Source organism: Cynocephalus volans, chromosome 9, assembly GCF_027409185.1.
Source record: "Cynocephalus volans isolate mCynVol1 chromosome 9, mCynVol1.pri, whole genome shotgun sequence".
NCBI classification, from domain to species: domain Eukaryota; kingdom Metazoa; phylum Chordata; class Mammalia; order Dermoptera; family Cynocephalidae; genus Cynocephalus; species Cynocephalus volans.
In genome coordinates this window covers 42,801,937-42,820,179 of record NC_084468.1, presented here as the reverse complement: position 1 = coordinate 42,820,179, position 18,243 = coordinate 42,801,937, and the positions used below count along the sequence as shown (strand labels likewise).

Sequence of the window (18,243 nt, the reverse complement as noted above, 5' to 3'; positions counted from 1 at the left end):
TGGTTTGGGTTACAGGAGAGAACAAATTTTTAAATTCAACGGCGTAATAAAATGGAATCACTTCTGTTCAGGCTGTTACATGTGTGCCCACCATGTGCATGTGTGCCAGACCTGAGGTGATGCACCTGCATGCTTGTGGTCACCTGTGCTGCTGCTCTTCAGATCCTTCTGCTAAAAAGGGACTCGGCTGGTTCTGTTACACATTAGAACAATATCAAAATCTGTGCAGAAATAGGGGCATAAGTGGGGGTTGGGGCAGGTGGAGCAAGGATGGGGGGGTGGTACGGGAGGCAGCAGGACAGCTGGGGAGGCATTGGCACAAAAATGACGGAAGTAACAGCCTATTTGTATGCTGATGGGAGTGATCCAATAGAGAGGGCAAAAACTGGTGATATAGGAGAGGGAGGGAGTACTTTTAAAATTTTGAATTTGAATACCTCCAAGTGGGTGTGGGCACAGCATTTTACCACAAGCTACACTGTATCCTGTATCCTGACCCCCTTCACTCATTTATATAACTTACATTTAATTTTGCATCCCTTGGCCTGGATAGATACAGATCTATATGGGGCTCTAAAGCAATACTGAAATAAATTGGTAACAGTATAAATTAGACCCACTCCCAAAACAGACAGAATCCTCAAGAGCTAATGTACACTCTCTCCAAGGAGTTTTTTTTTTTTTTTTTTCCAATTTGCTTATGCAGACACCACCAGACACACCAGATGAAAGCTGACAATCAGAAGCAGCTGAAATACAAAAACCAAATAACATGATATGGTGCAGATTGTTGGAATCAGTAATTTTTTTGTCTTTTTTTGTGACCGGCCACACCGCGCTCAGCCAGTGAGTGCACCGGCCATCCCTATATAGGATCCGAACCCGCGGCGGGAGCGCTGCTGCGCTCCCAGCGCCACACTCTCCCGAGTGCGCCACGGGGTCGGCCCGGGAATCAGTAATTTATTTTATTTTTTGTCCCCAGAAATAAGCCTTTGGATGGACCTTGGGAAATGAGTGGTTTCTGGGTACAGGCAAAGGAAGAGAGAACGTTATTAAATCAGGGGTGAGTGGTGAAAGAGCATTGGAGTAAAGGTGCGTCCTTGCCAGGGTAGACATGAGAAGTTTACCACTGAACCACAACTTTTAGAATGTGGAGAGAATGGGAAGATATAACCAGAGGTTGACAAGGTGACCCATTCTGAGGGGTGAGTTAGCTTTTTCTAAGTCTCACTGGTACTTGCTCAGTGGTCCCCTGAAAAACTTACCATGTGCCCCATAACTCAAAAGCAGCTGACTTGACAGAACAGAAGAATGTCTTGCTAAAGGCTCAATTACAATGACATCTACAAGACAACATCTTGCAAAGTTCGGGTGATGTCCTATAGGATGCAGTAAATGTCTTAAACCAGCAGCAACTATGGTTTTGTTTTCCCATGGCCAGGATACTTGAGTCTGGGAACCAAGCAGTGGAGACTGGAAAGGCCCCTCTCATGATTTCACCTAACAACCCACTGAATATTGTTTTCTTTCCCTGTGACCTTGGGTTTGTAGGGTTGGAGTTGCTACTGCTAAAGAGAGAATCCTTTCATTAAGGAATACTGGAAGTTGAGACAGCCCTCTGACCATTGTGGGATTCCTTGTACCACTGAATGGATAGGCACTGAAGGGGGTCAGTGTAGCCAGGGTAATTATCCTGAGTACCAAGAATAGGGCTGTAACTTAACAATGAGAACAAAGAGGATTTTGTTTAGAATTTAGGGAACGCACTAGCTTCATTTCCAAATATACTAATAGACCTGGTCAATGGAAAGCTGTAGCAATCCTGCAAAGACAAAAACAACCAAGGACCCAAATCCTACAGGAATGAATATTTGGGCACCTCCTTCAGCCAGGGTGTTGGCAGAGGCAAGGGGAACAGGGAATGGATGGTGGAAGAGGGCAGCTATGATTTTCCCCTTAGGGCTTGGGACAGCTGTGGAGGTGGGAATTGTAGCAGCTGTTTTATGTTGCTCTTCTTTTCTCCTTTCCTTTTCTGCTTTACTTAACAGAATGCTGATGGTGGTTAATGTATTAGGTTTCAGGTGGAAGTATGACCAAATTGACTTCACCCTGTGATAGCGTGAAAGCTGATGGGACTCTGTGCATCCCTATTCCGGGGACATAAATTTTTACTCAGATGAAGGACAAGAGTGTAAACTGTGCTGGATGTCTTCTGTTTGCCCCTCTCGTCCCAGGCCCACTGTCTACCTTTCTCCAGCCAGCTCTTTACTCCTGTGTGGATTACATGTACAGAGATCTGGCTTCTGATTCAGTTAGGCCAAAGGAGAGCCCAGGTTTGGGGGAAGGGAGGAGAGCGAAGTAAGATTTATTCTCCTGATTTTCTCACTGTGAAGTCTTCTTGGACTGTCTATGTCCCTTGATAGATAATAACTGCTTCTTTTCAAGGTGACCTGTGCTGCAGACCCCCTCTCCTTCTAAGTTCTCGTGACCTTCCCTTCCCTCATCATTTTTTGTCTAGGGGTGGTGATGGCTGTGCTCTGGGTCCTGCATGATCCTTGTAGTTGTACTACACTCTGCATATGTCTCTATAATTGCTTCCCTTTATCCATAAACCCTTCTCAACTTAGCCCATTGTGAGTGTGCCTTCTGCTTCTTGTTGGGATCCTGACTATAGTATTACATTCTATATTCCAGGGATTGAAAGATGATATCTAATTTAATCTTCACAGCAACACTATCATGTCAGGTCTTCTTGATGACTTTCTTACTGTACACCTGGCATTGTTCTAGGTGCTTTATATGAACTGACTCAAGTAGTCCCCACAATAGCCACCCATGGTAAGTATCCTCTTACTCCCATTTTACAGATGAGGAAACTGAAGCACAGAACAACTGAGTAGATTACTCAAAGTCATGAAGTTCGTGACTAACCTCTGCAAAACAAGGCTTCTCAAAGGGAGTAGGTATTATTTACCTCAGTTTTACAGATGGGAAAGCTAAGACAGAGAAGTAAAGGGACTTATCCAAGATGAAGTCAGCCACGTGGTTAGGATTAAAACCCAGGTCTGTCTAACCTCAAAACTAATGCTGATCTCTAATGCACCTTGCTGACTTAACAGCACTTTATTTGCAGGTGTCAATATGAGCACAAACTTGACTGTGAAATGCAGGTTCTATGAAAATAAACTATTCTTTTGAAATTTGAGATTCATTTGTGGTTTTTTGAAATGACAGATCATCCAACTGAAATAAAGATTAAGCTTGATGAAAGTGGAAGCATGACCCAGATTTACTGGCTAATTCTTTCTTTAAGTCTTCAGCTTATATTTTTCTATGGACTTAATCCATAGAAAAGTTGAGAGCTTATATTTTTATTTTCTAATTTTTAAAGAAATGTGATGAACCTAATTCAAAACCTCTGTTAATACTGCATGTTACCAAATGGCTAGAAGAGAGGAGAACGAATGACCTCATCTCAAAGAAATGATTGTTTTGTAACGATGAATATGCTAATTACCCTGATTCGATCATCATACATTGTATACATGCACTGATATTCAACTTTGTATCCCACAAGTATGTATAATCAATACATTTCAATTTTTAAAAAATCCCTGTTAAGAGATGTTTCTGGAATCTTATTCTTTTGTACATTTGTTAGCTAACATTAGCCCTGACAAAGGTAAAATAGAATACGCTGGTCATTTATCATTCGCAGACTGAGGAAATGCATAAACCAGACCAAGGGAGGAGAGCCTGAGATGGGAAACCACACTGGCCAGGGTGCCAATAACTTATTTTTCACCTTAGTGACAGTCTTCCGTCTTCCACTACCGAAGGAGGGCATGGTCAAGACTCTCATATGCTTTACAATAATTCATATCACCCCTGCCCTAGGGACTTCCGTTTTTGGAATAGCACCGGCAGCCTGTGCTATCCACTACCATGGACTCGTGGCCTTCTAACAGCTGAGAATGATCTGCTTTTCAGATAGTATCATTCAGTCGATTTTCTGTTGCTGCTGTTGCTGTTCAGAGCAGAAGCGGTAAGTCTACTTCCAAGGGCTACTTCTTGGAAATTAATTTATTCAGAGTTTATTATCTATTGGGTCTCCGTGACTCTTTGTACCTGCTGTTCTCTCTGCCTGGGAACCCTTCTCCCATTTGCTTTCTGTTGAGTGCCCATTGATTTAAAGGCATAGGTCAAATATCAGGTCCTCCGTGATCCTTCCTTGATCCTCTTACATTTAATTCCTCCTCTCCATTGTGTTCCCATAGCATGTGGCTTTTCTCTACTTAGTATTTATTTCACGTATATTGTTTAATGTCTGTGTTCCACTCTTCACTTTTTGTCCTTTAAAGGCACTAATCCTGTCTTAGTTATCTGAGTATCTCCCCCACATTATCAGAGTATCTTATACTTTGTTGCCCAATTAATAATTGTGTAAGAATTAAATCTAAGGTACCATGTTAGTAGTAACAGCTAACATTTAATAAGAGTTTCCTGTATGTCAGACACTATGCTAACAGATTTACATTTATTAGCTTGTATAACTCTCAACACCACCTTTTTTTTTTTACAATCCCCATTCTACAGATGAGGGATCTGAGTCTTAGAGAGGTTACATTGCTTACACAAGGCCACGGTATGACATGGTGGAGCTGGGATTTAAACTCATGTTCTTAATCACTACACCGTATCTATTTGTAACAATAAATACCATTAAATGAGGTAACGCATACCAAATTATAAGCACTGCACTAGATGCAGAGTAAGTTTTCATTATCATGATTATAATTTTAGGCTGCTAATATGCACCAGACTCTGTACCAGGCATGTGCCATGTTTTCTCGGTTTTATTCCATAACAATTCTATATGGGCTTAGCATCTCTAGTTACCAGACAAGAAACTCAAGTTCCGAAAGCTAGTAATTTGTGCAAGGAGATGGAGATAGGAAGTCTTCTAAATAAAAAAGCAGTTGAAAAGATAACCCGGATTTTTTCTATTAGTTTTGTGATAATATAGTGGATTTATAGATACCCTTAATACAAATAATCATTTGTAACATGATTGCTTTTCAACGTCAGACAAGTGAGAACACAAAAAAGCCTGAGCAAAGATGAGGAACTTTCAGAAAAATACACTCAGCGTCACAGGCCGTGGTTCAGTGAATTGTCAAGTAAGAAGAAGGTGAGTGTCACTTTGACAGGGGAGAGGGGACAGGGAAGGTTGTCTTTTTATTGTCTACGCTCCATGAAGTGCTGTTTGTTGTCATGCCCAGAACCTAGGATCATGTTTAGTGCATAAGTGCTCACTAAACAGTGAACGAATGTTCTAGAAGAAAGTGAAAGAAAAAAAGACCAGTTAAAATAGCCTACTCTGTTATATTTAAAGGCAGAACTTGAAAATGGACAGTGAATGGGAAAAAACATATTCTGGCTACTGCCATTTGGAGGTGAGGATTAATTTTCAGTTCAGTGTTGGAAGAAACAGTGTTCTTAGGAAGTAAGGTAAAGCCAAAGAGAAGCTTACAGCCCATGAAAGAGAAAGGCTATCATTCTTCCTCCAGGAGAGAAAAATCCTTAAACTAAAGTGAAACCATTGAAGAGTAAACCATCTTTTGAGAATACGACATGAAAAAATCCAATGCAATGCTGGCAAGAGAGCTAGTGATCTCAAAAATTTGCCAGAACGATGAGTGTGTTGCTGGATCTAAGAGCTGTTTTACAGTTAGTCGTTTCTTACATTTTTCCCACGCTGGCTTCTACTTTGGTGTTGCTGGATGGGAGAAGTGAGACAGCAGGCAAATATGCTATATCCTATTCTTTTTTAGTACGAATTGCTAAAATGATAGTAAAACAACTCATTTCTTGGTTTTTACAGTCCAACAGGGGCCGCGTGCAACCATCCAAACGCAAGCCACTGCCTCCCCTCCCACCCTCTGAGGTTGCTGAAGAGAAGATCCCAGTCAAGGCACTCTATGATTTTCTGCCCAGAGAACCCTGTAATTTAGCATTAAAGAGAGCAGAAGAATACCTTATATTGGAGAAGTATAATCCTCACTGGTGGAAGGCAAGAGACCGTTTGGGGTATGACACATGGCTTAGTCCTTATCAAACTCCTCCTCTTTCAGCTTCTGAAGACTGAAACAAAAAGAAGACTGTTTAAAAGAAGCCTCATTTTCAACAGGTTTATACCTCTTCCCTCTGCATGAAATAGAATCTGTCCCACACTTCTCCATCTGTATGACAGAGCACAGTGATTTCAGGCAGAGTCTCAGAACCAGATACACCTGACATCACATCCTGATGCTGCCACTTACTACTGTGTGGCAAGTCACTTACCCTGTCTGAGTTTTCATTTCTTTCTTTATAAAATGGGAATAATAATCCCTGCCACCTAGGTTCTTATTCTGATTTGTACTTTATTTGGGAACTTGTCTTTTTTTCCTATTAAGTTCTAAGGTAAGAATAGAAATAGTATCTTATTCATTTTTATATTACTGTAATGACTAGTTTTGGAAACAAACATTGTAGTAGTTGCTGAATTAAACTGGGATTAAGTAAAAAGACCCTGGGATGCACATAGATTTTATTTGCAATAGATTATTAGGACATTCTGGATCCCTGGGAAAGGATACTGCCATTGACCTCTGATACTTGCCAAGATTTGGAGATTATAGGTATCTAAGCACTATAAGCATCTAAATTACAAACCTTCTTTCCTTAATTGTATTTTCCTGATGATCTGGCCCTCTTAACAGTTCTTAGTTTAGGTTCAACATGTGATAGAGACTTTTCAGTGGAAAAAGAGGTGTGTAGATTCAGGACTGTGTGATTGGCCACTCCCACAGGTGGACTATTTGCATGTCTCAAACAAAATAACCCCACAAAAAACTGTATTAATTTTTGGTATCATAGTTAATAAGTGAGTAGAGTTTTTAAAATAATATGCAACTGTTATAAATAATTCTGCTTTGCCAGTATCTCCAAACCCAGTCTCTTTTCCCTGAGTAAACACCATTATGCATTTAGTGAGTAACTTCCAGATCATTTTCAATATGCTTACATATATATTGAAATCTACGGTATCGTTCGTACATTTAATTTACCTAAATCTTAGCATACTGTATGCATTGTTCTGCAACTTGCTTTTGTTTCTCAATAATATGTCATGAAGATCTTTTTGGAATTTCAAATATTGGTGAAGGTGTAAGAAAAGAGAAATTGCTACCCTGCTGATAGGAGTATAAATTGGCATAGCCTCCTTTGAGGGAAATTTGCCTTACCTACTGAAACATGCACATATTCAGGGACTTAGCAATTCCCCTGCTTGGTATCTATCTATGTATCTTAGAGAAATATTCTTACTTGTGCACAAGAAGGCGTGTTGAAGGATTTCTTTACAGCATTGCTTTTAATAGGGCAGTGGCTAAATTAAAATATCTATACTATGGAATATTCTACAGCAATTAAAAAGAAAGAGGCCAGTATTTTTGTAATTGCTGTGTTTTTAACCTAGTCACTATGACATCAAATGATAATTTAAGTGCCTTCTTTCATCTTTTAAAAGATTTTGGGGTCGTAAAACCTCTTAAACTACTCACATTGTAAGTCAGGATCTTAGTATGGTATTTCTTGTACAGAGATTTTTTGTTGAGTTGGAAACGAAAACACTTATTTTCTTCTTTTTAATAATTTAATCAGTGAAGTGAATTTGATTTTTCCCTACATCCCTGAGGTTTTAAAGGATTTTTGCCCTGATAATGTCACAAACATGCCAAGCATTTGAGTTTTGCTTTGTCTTTTTTTGTAGGAATGAAGGCTTAATCCCAAGCAACTACGTGACTGAAAACAAACTAACTAATTTAGAAATATATGAGTAAGTTTCCTCCAAAGTATACTCTATGGTTAACCTGTGAAAATCAGGGACATTTTGGCAGCTCATAAGTATAGATACTGTTTTGGGTCTGTAAAAGGAAGAGAAAGTAACACATTTGACAGCTTTAGCAATAAAGAGAACTTTGATCCTTATCATGGTTGATTCAGAAACTTTTTTTTTCTTAAACTTTGTTTTGTTTTGTATGGCCACTTTTTTGGGGGTTTGTTTGTTTTAAAAGTGACAGAGTGAAACCAAACACTCATCGGCCCTTGTTTTACTCTATGTCCTAAATGGAAAATTTACTTTTAAAAATGACATTAAATTTTCAATGAGAGGTGAATTGGACTTACTACATAGAAACATTGCCATGTTTTGGCTATGTTTCAATATGTTTTAGAAATAGCTGAAGATAAGGACTAGGCCAATGCTGTAGCTTGGAAGAGCCTTTGGCATGTTCACTAGAGTTCTACTTGAAATCTGTTTTTGTTACTATTACAGATTTGGAGGGTGAAGGGGATCTTAGCAATCACTTTTTTAGCCCGCCATTCTGCAGATGAGAAGCTGAGGTTGACACATTCATTTATAGGTAGGGAATAGCAGAGCTAGGACTAGTCCTATATTTTTCATAAACTGGGATTTTCAGTTTGAGCATGTGCCCCTGCCCCTCTTGAGTACTTACTTTGCGATTAGCATAAACTTCCAGCAGGTGGCAGTAGCTGATGTGAGTTGAGGCACAAAGACGGGGGCTTCTCTGAGAACCAGGCAGCAAATATCACTAAATGAAAGAACATCTTTGATTGGCCTTGCTACTAATTTAAGCCCACCTGGAGGCCAGACTCAGTATATGCCTCCCTAAAACAAATCCAATTCCAGAAGCTTTGGTGAATAATGTAGACTTTATTGGAGGGAAGAAGGAGATGACCACAGGACACATGACACATCTCTGCCACTTTACCAGACGTCTCCATGAGTTATTTCTGTTCTCTCTCCTCTGTCACTCTCAACTCCATCATAGGGTCTCTCTTTTCTTCTCCCCTCCTTCACTCAGCCTGCCATGTCCTCTCTATCGACCAGAGTCATTTAGCTCTGCACTGAGAGTCCAGTCTCCCGTAAAACAAAGGCCTCACGTGGCCGAACCCATCTTTTTTTTTTAGAAAACAGTTCCTTAGAGCTCTTTCTGCCTCAGCAAACAACTGTCTACTGTTGCTCCAAGAGCATGCCCCATGGGAGGCTCACTGCTGTACACAGCTGAAGCTGAGCCGCAAAACAGGTCTTGTGGAAGGCCAGGTCAGAGGATATTTTGTATGGAAATACCTTGCTAAGAAAAATTAGAAAAATAAGAATTTTTCATATCATTACCTCAGTCTGAATTTTCCAGAAGATTAAAAAAGACATATGTGAAAGTACCTAACACAGTGCCTGATGGTTATTGCTCATTGCTCAATTTGCTCATTGCTCCCCCTGTTTAGGCTTAGACTCTGGCTGTAACAACTTGCTTATACTGTAAATATTGGATCATTTGAATTAAACTTTGGGGTTAGAATTGCCGTTTTATTTCCTCAGGCCTTGATGTACGTGCATTTTAAGAAATCATCCTTTTTAATGACTCCAGTGATGAAAAGACTTATTTTAAATTGTATTGCTTTTTTCAGAAAACGGTTTATTGAAATATAAATATAATTATCATTTTTAATTACTAAAATTATTGATCACTTACTATGTACCACACACCCTGTTCTAATGAATGTAAAAAAAATTACTACGCCAGGTTGAAGTCCTGAGGTGTGGGCTTAGAAATGGGAGCAACCTGGGTCCAAATCCCAGCATTACCATGGACGACGTCTTTGACTCTGGGCAAAGTTACCTAATGTCTCCAAACCTCTGAGTGCTCTGAAAAGTGGGGACAATAATACCTGTCTCATATAGGACATAGTAAGTGTTCAATACATGCTAGTGATTACTATTATTTCTGTAAATGGTGAAACTAACAGGAAAGGCATTTACCGATTGGTCCATCTTGCCGGTATCATGGGTGTACAGCGTTTCTTAGTTACTTCAGCCCCTCAAAACACTTCGTTTCTTCAATCTGTGTTTATTGTACACTTACAGTGTACCAGATGTTAGTTGTTCTAGCCACTGGAGATACACAACATAGAACATGCAGAAACAGCCCCCGACTTTATGGAACTTACAATTTCATGGGCAAACAGACATCAGACAACCCTAAATTCACAAATAAATATATAATTCTAAATTGTAGTGTTATGAAGCAACAGCATAGGACTGTGGGAGAAAATGGGGAAGGGGATACCATTTAGATGGAGGGTGTTGGGTTGGGGAAGACCTTTCTGAGGAAGAGACTTTAGGTCTAAAGTTGGTAGGAGCTAGTTAGGTGGGCAGTTGGGGAAAGAATGCTGTGTCAATGTGGGCTTCTGATGTTCATAGAAAGACTTATGACTGCTTTGGCTTTAAATGAATATTTAAATTACCAACATTACCATATAAAAACCTAGTTTTCAGTAAGCCCTCAAATTCATCTTATAAATCTTGATATACTATTTACAAATCTAAATAAATAAGAACAATCACTTTAATTCAAGCTCAATATACTAAATGTCTTTAAATAATCAGTCCTCTTTATAAGCTCAGTTAATGAAATTTCCTGAAACATTTAATTTGCATTAACAAACTGAATACATTTAATTTTTTAAAAAGTACTTCACATGCCTGACGGCACATTTACAATTGTAATAAGCCCTATGAAAGTCTTCAAAGGATCCTGGAAATGTAATAAATTAAACTTATAAATGTGGGAAATTAAGTTCTCTTAACTGTATGATTATTATTTAAAAAATTAGTCAAATTCTCTTCGACTTTAAATAACAAGTCTAAAATTAATTATGTATTTTAAAGCAGAGGCAAAAATGTAATACAATAGATTCTCTTAAAACTGTAGATATTCTAAATACCAAACATATTGATTATGTATGAGTTTGAATTATCTTATTATCTCCACACTAAATTCTTAATATTCTTAGGATTAGAAAGTCACTTAGTAAGGGAAGAAAATTTACCTTCTCGGGTCTAATGGGGTTTCTAGTTTAAATATTCAGGATTACAATACTATTACTTACTGATCATAAATCTAAGGTTGGGACATGGGACCTGAGGCTTACCTATATACAGGATGTTTCTACTCAACCATAGCTGGACATGGTGGATTTAAAAAAAAAAAGTCTGTAGGAGTCCCACCCCAACTCCTATGCCCACATCATTTGGGATTAGTTGTAATTAGTGTTGTCCAGGTGTAGGAGTTACAGCCTTACCTATTTTTTAAAAAAACTTTTCTAATCTTTACCGTCTGATTTAAATAGAAGAAAATCTGAAATACTGTTCTCCCAACCTCCTTTATGTTGCATTCATCCAGTTTCTTTCTTGACTGAGAATTCTTTATTATTTTAAAGAATCCTGAATTTGTCACATACTTCTTTCTGGCTCTTTGGTTACTACTTTGAAGTCATTCAAATGACATCTATATAGGGACAGATAATTAATATTTAAACAAAATTAACCTATTTAATTACTTTTTATCAGTATAGTAAATGAATATAAAGCAACAAAATTAACACCAACATGATAGGTGAAAAATATTTCAAAAAATATAATTTATGTTAACTGTTCCTTTTTTGAGTATTAATATTCGGTCTTGGCTCACAAATACAACTTATTTTAGTGAGCTATCATCTTTATTTTCTTTTTAACATCCAGATTTCACAACTTAGCTAATGTGGGCCCTTTTAAGCTGGTTCCCTGTGTCTTTAACACTGCCTCATTTATTTTGAAAGAATTTCTTCTTTCTACAACAAAAGGTCTCAGATTCATCTTAAAATTCTTTTCTCCAATATTAATATTCATTAAAAATTACTGAATGATGTTCACAGTTTAACATTATAATTACTCTTGTTCCCACTAGGGATAAGTAGTCAAATTGCTTGATCTAGAATCCTCTGTAATCATCCTGTATTCTCTGTGGTTTATCTTTTTAAAGTTCCTTTTCCATTTGATGGACTTAGTGTTTTAAATAGCTGATCATTCTAATTTAGCGGCAGCTTCTTACTACTGGATGTTAGGGAAAGTCCACATGATGAGATGCGTTTTATTCTCAAAGTCAGGGATAGGAGATTGAGTTAGCTAACATCTGGCCCACGTACAGTGACTCAATGCCTACAGATACACTTACAGATATGCCTATTTCCTTCTGCTGCTCATAAGAACAGTATTTCTGGTAATATTAGATTAAAATCCTTTTAATATCTTGTTTGAGATAAAAACTTTTAAATTTTTGTCTCTCTTGTGTGCTGTTGTTTTTCTCTCTCTTTCCTGTCCTGATGAGGTTTTGTCATACCAAACTATATGTTTAGCTTACAATATTATTTAATTATGTTTACTGTGTATAGTTCTGATATTCTAAAGTCATCGAATGACATGTTTCACACAGAGAAAACAGCACGATGGGAGGCAGAGGAGGGCTTGATGAATTTGAGGAAGGAAAGAATTCCACTGTGGCGGGAACTTAGTAAGTGAGGGAGAGATGACGCAGGAGAGGGTGTTTGGGGGCAGGATTGTGTATTGGCTGGTCCATGTGCTCTGCTAACTACTAACTCTACCATGAGGTAGTATACTTAGGAGAATCCGGTAGGTAAGAGTGAGCTTTAATTCTGGAAAGGGGAACAGCACAGATAAGAGCATGCAAATAGGAAATTCCTGAGAGGAAAAAAAAAAAAAAAATGGATATTTTTTAGTTTGTCTGCCAAAGCTCATGTAGTATTTGCTGATGATAATGACTTTTTAACCACATACCTTTCACAGAAATTTAAAAGAGGTTAAATCATTGAAAATTATCTCCTAAATATATGTTAGAAAGTTGAATTGAGTTATGATGGAATAAACTAGAGATTGGCTTATCATTAATAAAATTGTATCAAACTTAATTAATCGACCCATGAGAGCAGATTATTGTTTATCCAAATTTAAGAAAACACTCAACTTTCTAAAATCAGTTCTGAAGTAAGTTCTTAAAAATAAAGAACAGTGATTTTTTTTCCTGAAAATAGTTGAATATAAAAATGTAAAGCATTTTTATTACTTTTACAGGTGGTACCATAAAAACATTACCAGAAATCAGGCAGAGCGTCTATTGAGACAAGAGGTAATTCAATGTATTTATGAATAAATCTGTGAATATTTTCAAAATTTTGGAGAGAGGTACATTTTAAAGATGTAACCAACTAAAAAGGTCTATTACTTCTCATTCTTTCTAGTTCTAAGATATTGTTACAACTTCATCTCTGGTACACATTTTCTGATACATTGTAAATCAGATATGCTTGTATCAGATCGTGTTTTCTATTGACTTTCATCATAATTTCAGAAATATGTTTCTCCTGAAATGATTTCACCTCCAACATACTAAATCTCCTTTATTCAGTTCAAAGTGCATTTTACCAATAGAGTCTATATGTGAATTGCCCACATAATGTTTGCATCAAAGGCAATCAAATATACACTCAATCCTCATGAACTTAGCTTAGACTCACGAAAAACACGAATACAGAAAAATAAATGGTGTTGCAGTTTCTTTGTTCTTTGGAAGCAAAGGGAAGAGTGGGGTAGCCAAAATATCAAACTCAGATCAAAACTGCTCATTTAGGTCAAACCAAAACAAAACTGCACATAGTTTAAATTTCCAACTGTCGGTAAACATTAACTGTGGGTAAATATACAGTCAAAACCAGAAACTAGGTAAGAGAGGTGTGTGTGTGACTATGCCCTGTTGTTGGATGTTGAGGAAATCTAGAAGTGCGAATGAGAAAGAATCAATTCTGTAACTAAAAACTCAGTGCCAGTAATGGCTCAGGACACAGGAAAGACCCACGTAAATAGAAGGGCATAGGCAGAGAATGAGAAACATAGATCCAGCCTCAGGACATGGTGGGGATGGAGGCTGGAGACAGGCCTGGTTTCACTTCATAGGAAATTGAGTGTGGCAGGGAGATGTGGTGACAGTCTGACATAGGGGCAGCAGGTGGCCTTCTGCAAACTGATATTAGTAGGTCCAGCATGGAGAAATAAGATGTTACAGTAGTCAGGCAGAACCAGAGAAGGTCTACAGTAAGCAAGTTGGTTACAGGTAACATGGCCCAAATCATTGCACTGTGCAGATTCAGCATGAGAGCTTCTGTATCTGAAAGGAAGCCAGACTAGATGAGGGCCTCATCTCTCTACAGAAACTAGAACAGGGAATTATGTAACAAACCCCAACTGCCCACAACCCATATATAACAAGTAGTAAGATTTGGCCATAACATAAAAAAAAAAAAAAAAAAAAAATAGACACAATTGAGGCCCACACCCTCAGATTTTTTGTCCCCCGTCACTCCCCAGAGGTATTGTCAATAGAAGGGTGTGTTACCATTTTGTGCCTGTGTTTATATTTTTATCATATATGTATGTGCAGAAACAACGTATAGTGTTGTTTTATGTGTTTTATCATTTGACATAAAAGAGATTATATGATGTTGCTTTTTAAGTTAGACATATGTTTTTAAAATTCATCCATATGGGTACATATATATTAAATACATTTCTTTAACAGTCGAGTATTTCATTATATGACTATATAAAAATGTATACAATGTTGATAAACATTAAAATTGTTTCTAGCTTGTTACTATTACAAACAGTGCTGCAATGAACTTCCTTGTAAATGTCATCTTGTACACAAGGGCAAAAGGGAATTATTTGTTCACAGGGTAGGTGCAGATTTAATATTACTAGGTATTTTCCATTCATGATTCAAAGTATGTAGTTGTAATAATTTACTCTCTTACAAGAAATGAGATAAACTGGTTCCCTACATTCTTACCAGCAGTTGGCAAAGAGATTCACACTTATTTTTTTAAATTCATTAGGTGAGAAATTGTGTGTTTTTAAAAATGTTCATTTCCTTGATTACCAGTGCAATTGAATAAATTATGTGTCTATTGGCCACTTGGGTTTACTCTTCTGTGACATGCCTGTTAATATCCTTTGCTCATTTTTCTGTAGTGTGTTTGTTTTTTTAACTTGTAAGTATGCATTTAAAAAATACATTCTGAATACCAATCTTTTTGTCAGTTATGTGTTGCAAATGCCAGTATATTCTTCTAGTTTCTGGCTTTTTTAAAGACTTTATGGTGTTTTCTTACACAGAATTTTTAAAATGTTGATGGAGTTGAATTTCTCAATATTTTCCTTTATGATTTGTGCTTTTTTGTTTAGTATAAAACATTTTTCTTCCTCCTAAAGTAATAAAGGGATATTATATTTTCTTTTAAATGTTTTAAGGATTTGCTTTTCACATTTAGGTCTTTAATCCATCAGAAATGTGTGTGTATATATGTGTACAATGAATGGAATATTTAAAAACAATATTTTCAATACATATCTTAAATGTGTAATTTAAAAATAAATGTTTTAAATACATATTTAAAAATATATATTTTTTCTATAGATCTTAAAAATATTTTTCTAATTTATATATTTTTAAATTTTATTTTTAAAAATACACTTGGGTTAAACCCTACTTGTCATGAGGAATTCAAAATATATGTCTCCTGGTTTGGGTTTCCTAATATTTTCTTTAGCATTTGTCCTGTTACATTCAAAAGTGGGCCTGGTTTGTGCGTTCTCTTTGTCTGGTTTTAATATAAAGGTTACAGAAGCATCATAAAATGAGTTAGGAGATGGGGCTTTGTCTCTCTTACCAGTTTCTGGAATAATTTATATTGGATAGAAATTGTTTGCTCCTTGAAGGTTGGGTGTAGCTCTCGTAAAATAGTCCAGACATGCTGCTTTTAAAAACAGGTAGATATTTGCTACTGACTGAATTTCCTTTTCTTTTTGAAATGTTTGATAATTAATATTTACCTAGAGAATTGCCTACTTTATTTGTATTTATTTTCAAAGTCATTACATAAATTGTTCATGAGTATTCCATAACTTTTATTTATTTCATATTTCAACAGTCAGCATGTTCATATGGTCCAAAATCAAAAGGTTTTAATAAATTTTCTTTCATTCTTCTCTCCAAGCCACCAATTCCCCTTCCCACAGAAAAACTACTATTAGTTTATTTTGTATGCTTTCTGAGATGTTTAATATATATACAGGTAAACAGAAATATACTTTCTTGTGCTGATATTTTTACACAAAATGTAGCATAGTATATATACTCTTCTATACAATAGTGCTTTTTTCACTTAATGATATATGTTGGGAATCTTTTCACATCACTACATAAAAAGTGTCCTCATTCATTTCAAACCTGCATAATATTCCTGAGTTTGGATGCGTTGCAATTTTTTAACCAGTTTTTCATTATGGAAATTAAGTATTTTGCACTCTTTTGCTGTTAAACCAAATGCAGCCATTGGTAACTTTAATATACATCTTTTCTCATTTTTGTGAGTTTATTCGTAGGATAAATCCCCAAAGGTGGAAATTCTGGGGCAAAGAGAATGTGCATTTCTAATTTTGATAAATATTAAAATACCCTCTAAAAAGTTGTATCAATTTATATACCTGCCAGAAATGTAAGTGTCTGTGTTCCTACAACCTTTACAGCCAGCATTTTATATGAAACATCTGGATCTTTGCTTTCTGACACCTCATCTCAGTGTGGATTTAGTTTGCATTTCTCTTATTCCAGGAATGTTAAGCATTTTTTATTTATTAAATTTTACATATTTGTATTTCTTTTTCTGTGAACCATCTGTTCATATCCTTTGCATAGTTTTCTATTGGGTTTTTGATGTTATTCTCCGAATTTGTAGGACCTATGTAGCTATATTAAAGAATGAGCCCTTGGTGATATGCGGTAATATTTCCCCCAGTTTTTCAATTATCTTATTGTTTTTTGGCATGAATAGTATTTGAATTTCATATGTTTGAATTTATCAGACGACTTTGTGTAAGTGTTTAGGGTTTGTATCAGGTTAGCTCCAAGGCTTAAAAAAAACTTCTCGTGTTTCTTGATTGCTTTAGTGGTTTTATTTTGTACATTTATATTTTTGATTCATTTGTAACTTTTCCTGATGTAAGAAGTGAGATATGAATCCAACTTTATTTTTTTTCTAGATGGGAACCAAATGTCCATCTTCTCTGCATTGATTTGAGATGCCACTTTCATCATAAACAAAATTCCTATTTTGGACTGTACTGGGCTTTCTGCTTGGTTTCTTTGATCAGCCTGTCTATTCATGTACTGCTACTACACTGTTTTAAATACTGAGGCTTTCTCTGGTGTGGCTAGCCTCCCTTATTATTCTCTTTTTCTGAAATGTTCTGGATGTATGTATATTTTGTCCATACAAACTTAAGAATTACCTTGTCTCATTTTTAAAAAACTTCCTGTTGGTTGCATTAAATGTACAGATTAATTTAGGGAAAATTTTCAGGCATTACAGACCCATTTGTTCCAGGACCCATATATATATTGATTATTCATATAGAAAAAAATTAAAATTAGATCTCTACTTCAAGTAAAAATAACCTTTCATGGAATAAACACCTAATGAGAAAAGCAAATACTTGTATTTTTCAGAAGCATTTTAGGAATTTCTTCATATAATTCTTGCATGTTAATTTTTAAGTTTATTTTAAGGATTTTTATCTTTTGTGCTGCTATTATAAGTGAGTACCTCTTGTTTTTACTTATGAAAGCTCTTGATTTCTGTGAATTAATTTCGTAATTAATGACTGATGATTCTCATATTTTTTGTAATAGTTTTCCAGTTGATTCTTTTGGGTTTCATGTATATAGTCTTAGCAGCAAACAGTGATGATTTCAACTCTTTTTAAAAAATAATTTTAATGCAGTACTTCTAATTTTTGCCTCTCATTTAATTGCATTGGCTGGTATCTCCAGAACAGTATTAAATACCAGTGCTGATAGTGCATTATTTCTTTTTTCCTGATTTTATTTGGAGTGACTTCCACATAAAACATGATGCTTGATTTGGGATTAAAGTAAATAACTGCTTTTGTGTTAAGGAAGTAAACATATATTCCTGTTTTATTGAGAATTTTTAAAAATTGATAATAGAAATTGAAATTTATCAAATGCCCAACTTCTCTAAAGATGTTCATGTGACTTTTCTCCTCAGGTCTATTAATATGATAAATTATATTAATGAAATCCCTAATATTAAATTACTTTTACATTCCTTTGTGCAATCCCTCTTGATTATGCTATACTTTTTTTTGTGCTACTGGATTCAGTTTGTAACATTTTATTTAGAATTTTTGCATGGACGTTAAGT

At 36.2% G+C, this 18,243-nt stretch overlaps 1 protein-coding gene across 1 annotated transcript in view; it reads left to right on the top strand.

The window, feature by feature from the left end:
- Positions 1 to 3,974: 3,974 nt before the first annotated feature.
- TXK (TXK tyrosine kinase) overlaps positions 3,975 to 18,243 on the top strand; it is a 40,876-nt gene continuing 26,607 nt past the window's right edge. The window contains exons 1-5 of the mRNA XM_063108292.1: positions 3,975 to 4,045; positions 5,089 to 5,191; positions 5,885 to 6,090; positions 7,817 to 7,882; positions 13,037 to 13,091. Of these exons, the coding sequence (XP_062964362.1) occupies positions 3,975 to 4,045; positions 5,089 to 5,191; positions 5,885 to 6,090; positions 7,817 to 7,882; positions 13,037 to 13,091 (501 nt within the window). The remainder of the gene's footprint in view (positions 4,046 to 5,088; positions 5,192 to 5,884; positions 6,091 to 7,816; positions 7,883 to 13,036; positions 13,092 to 18,243) is intronic.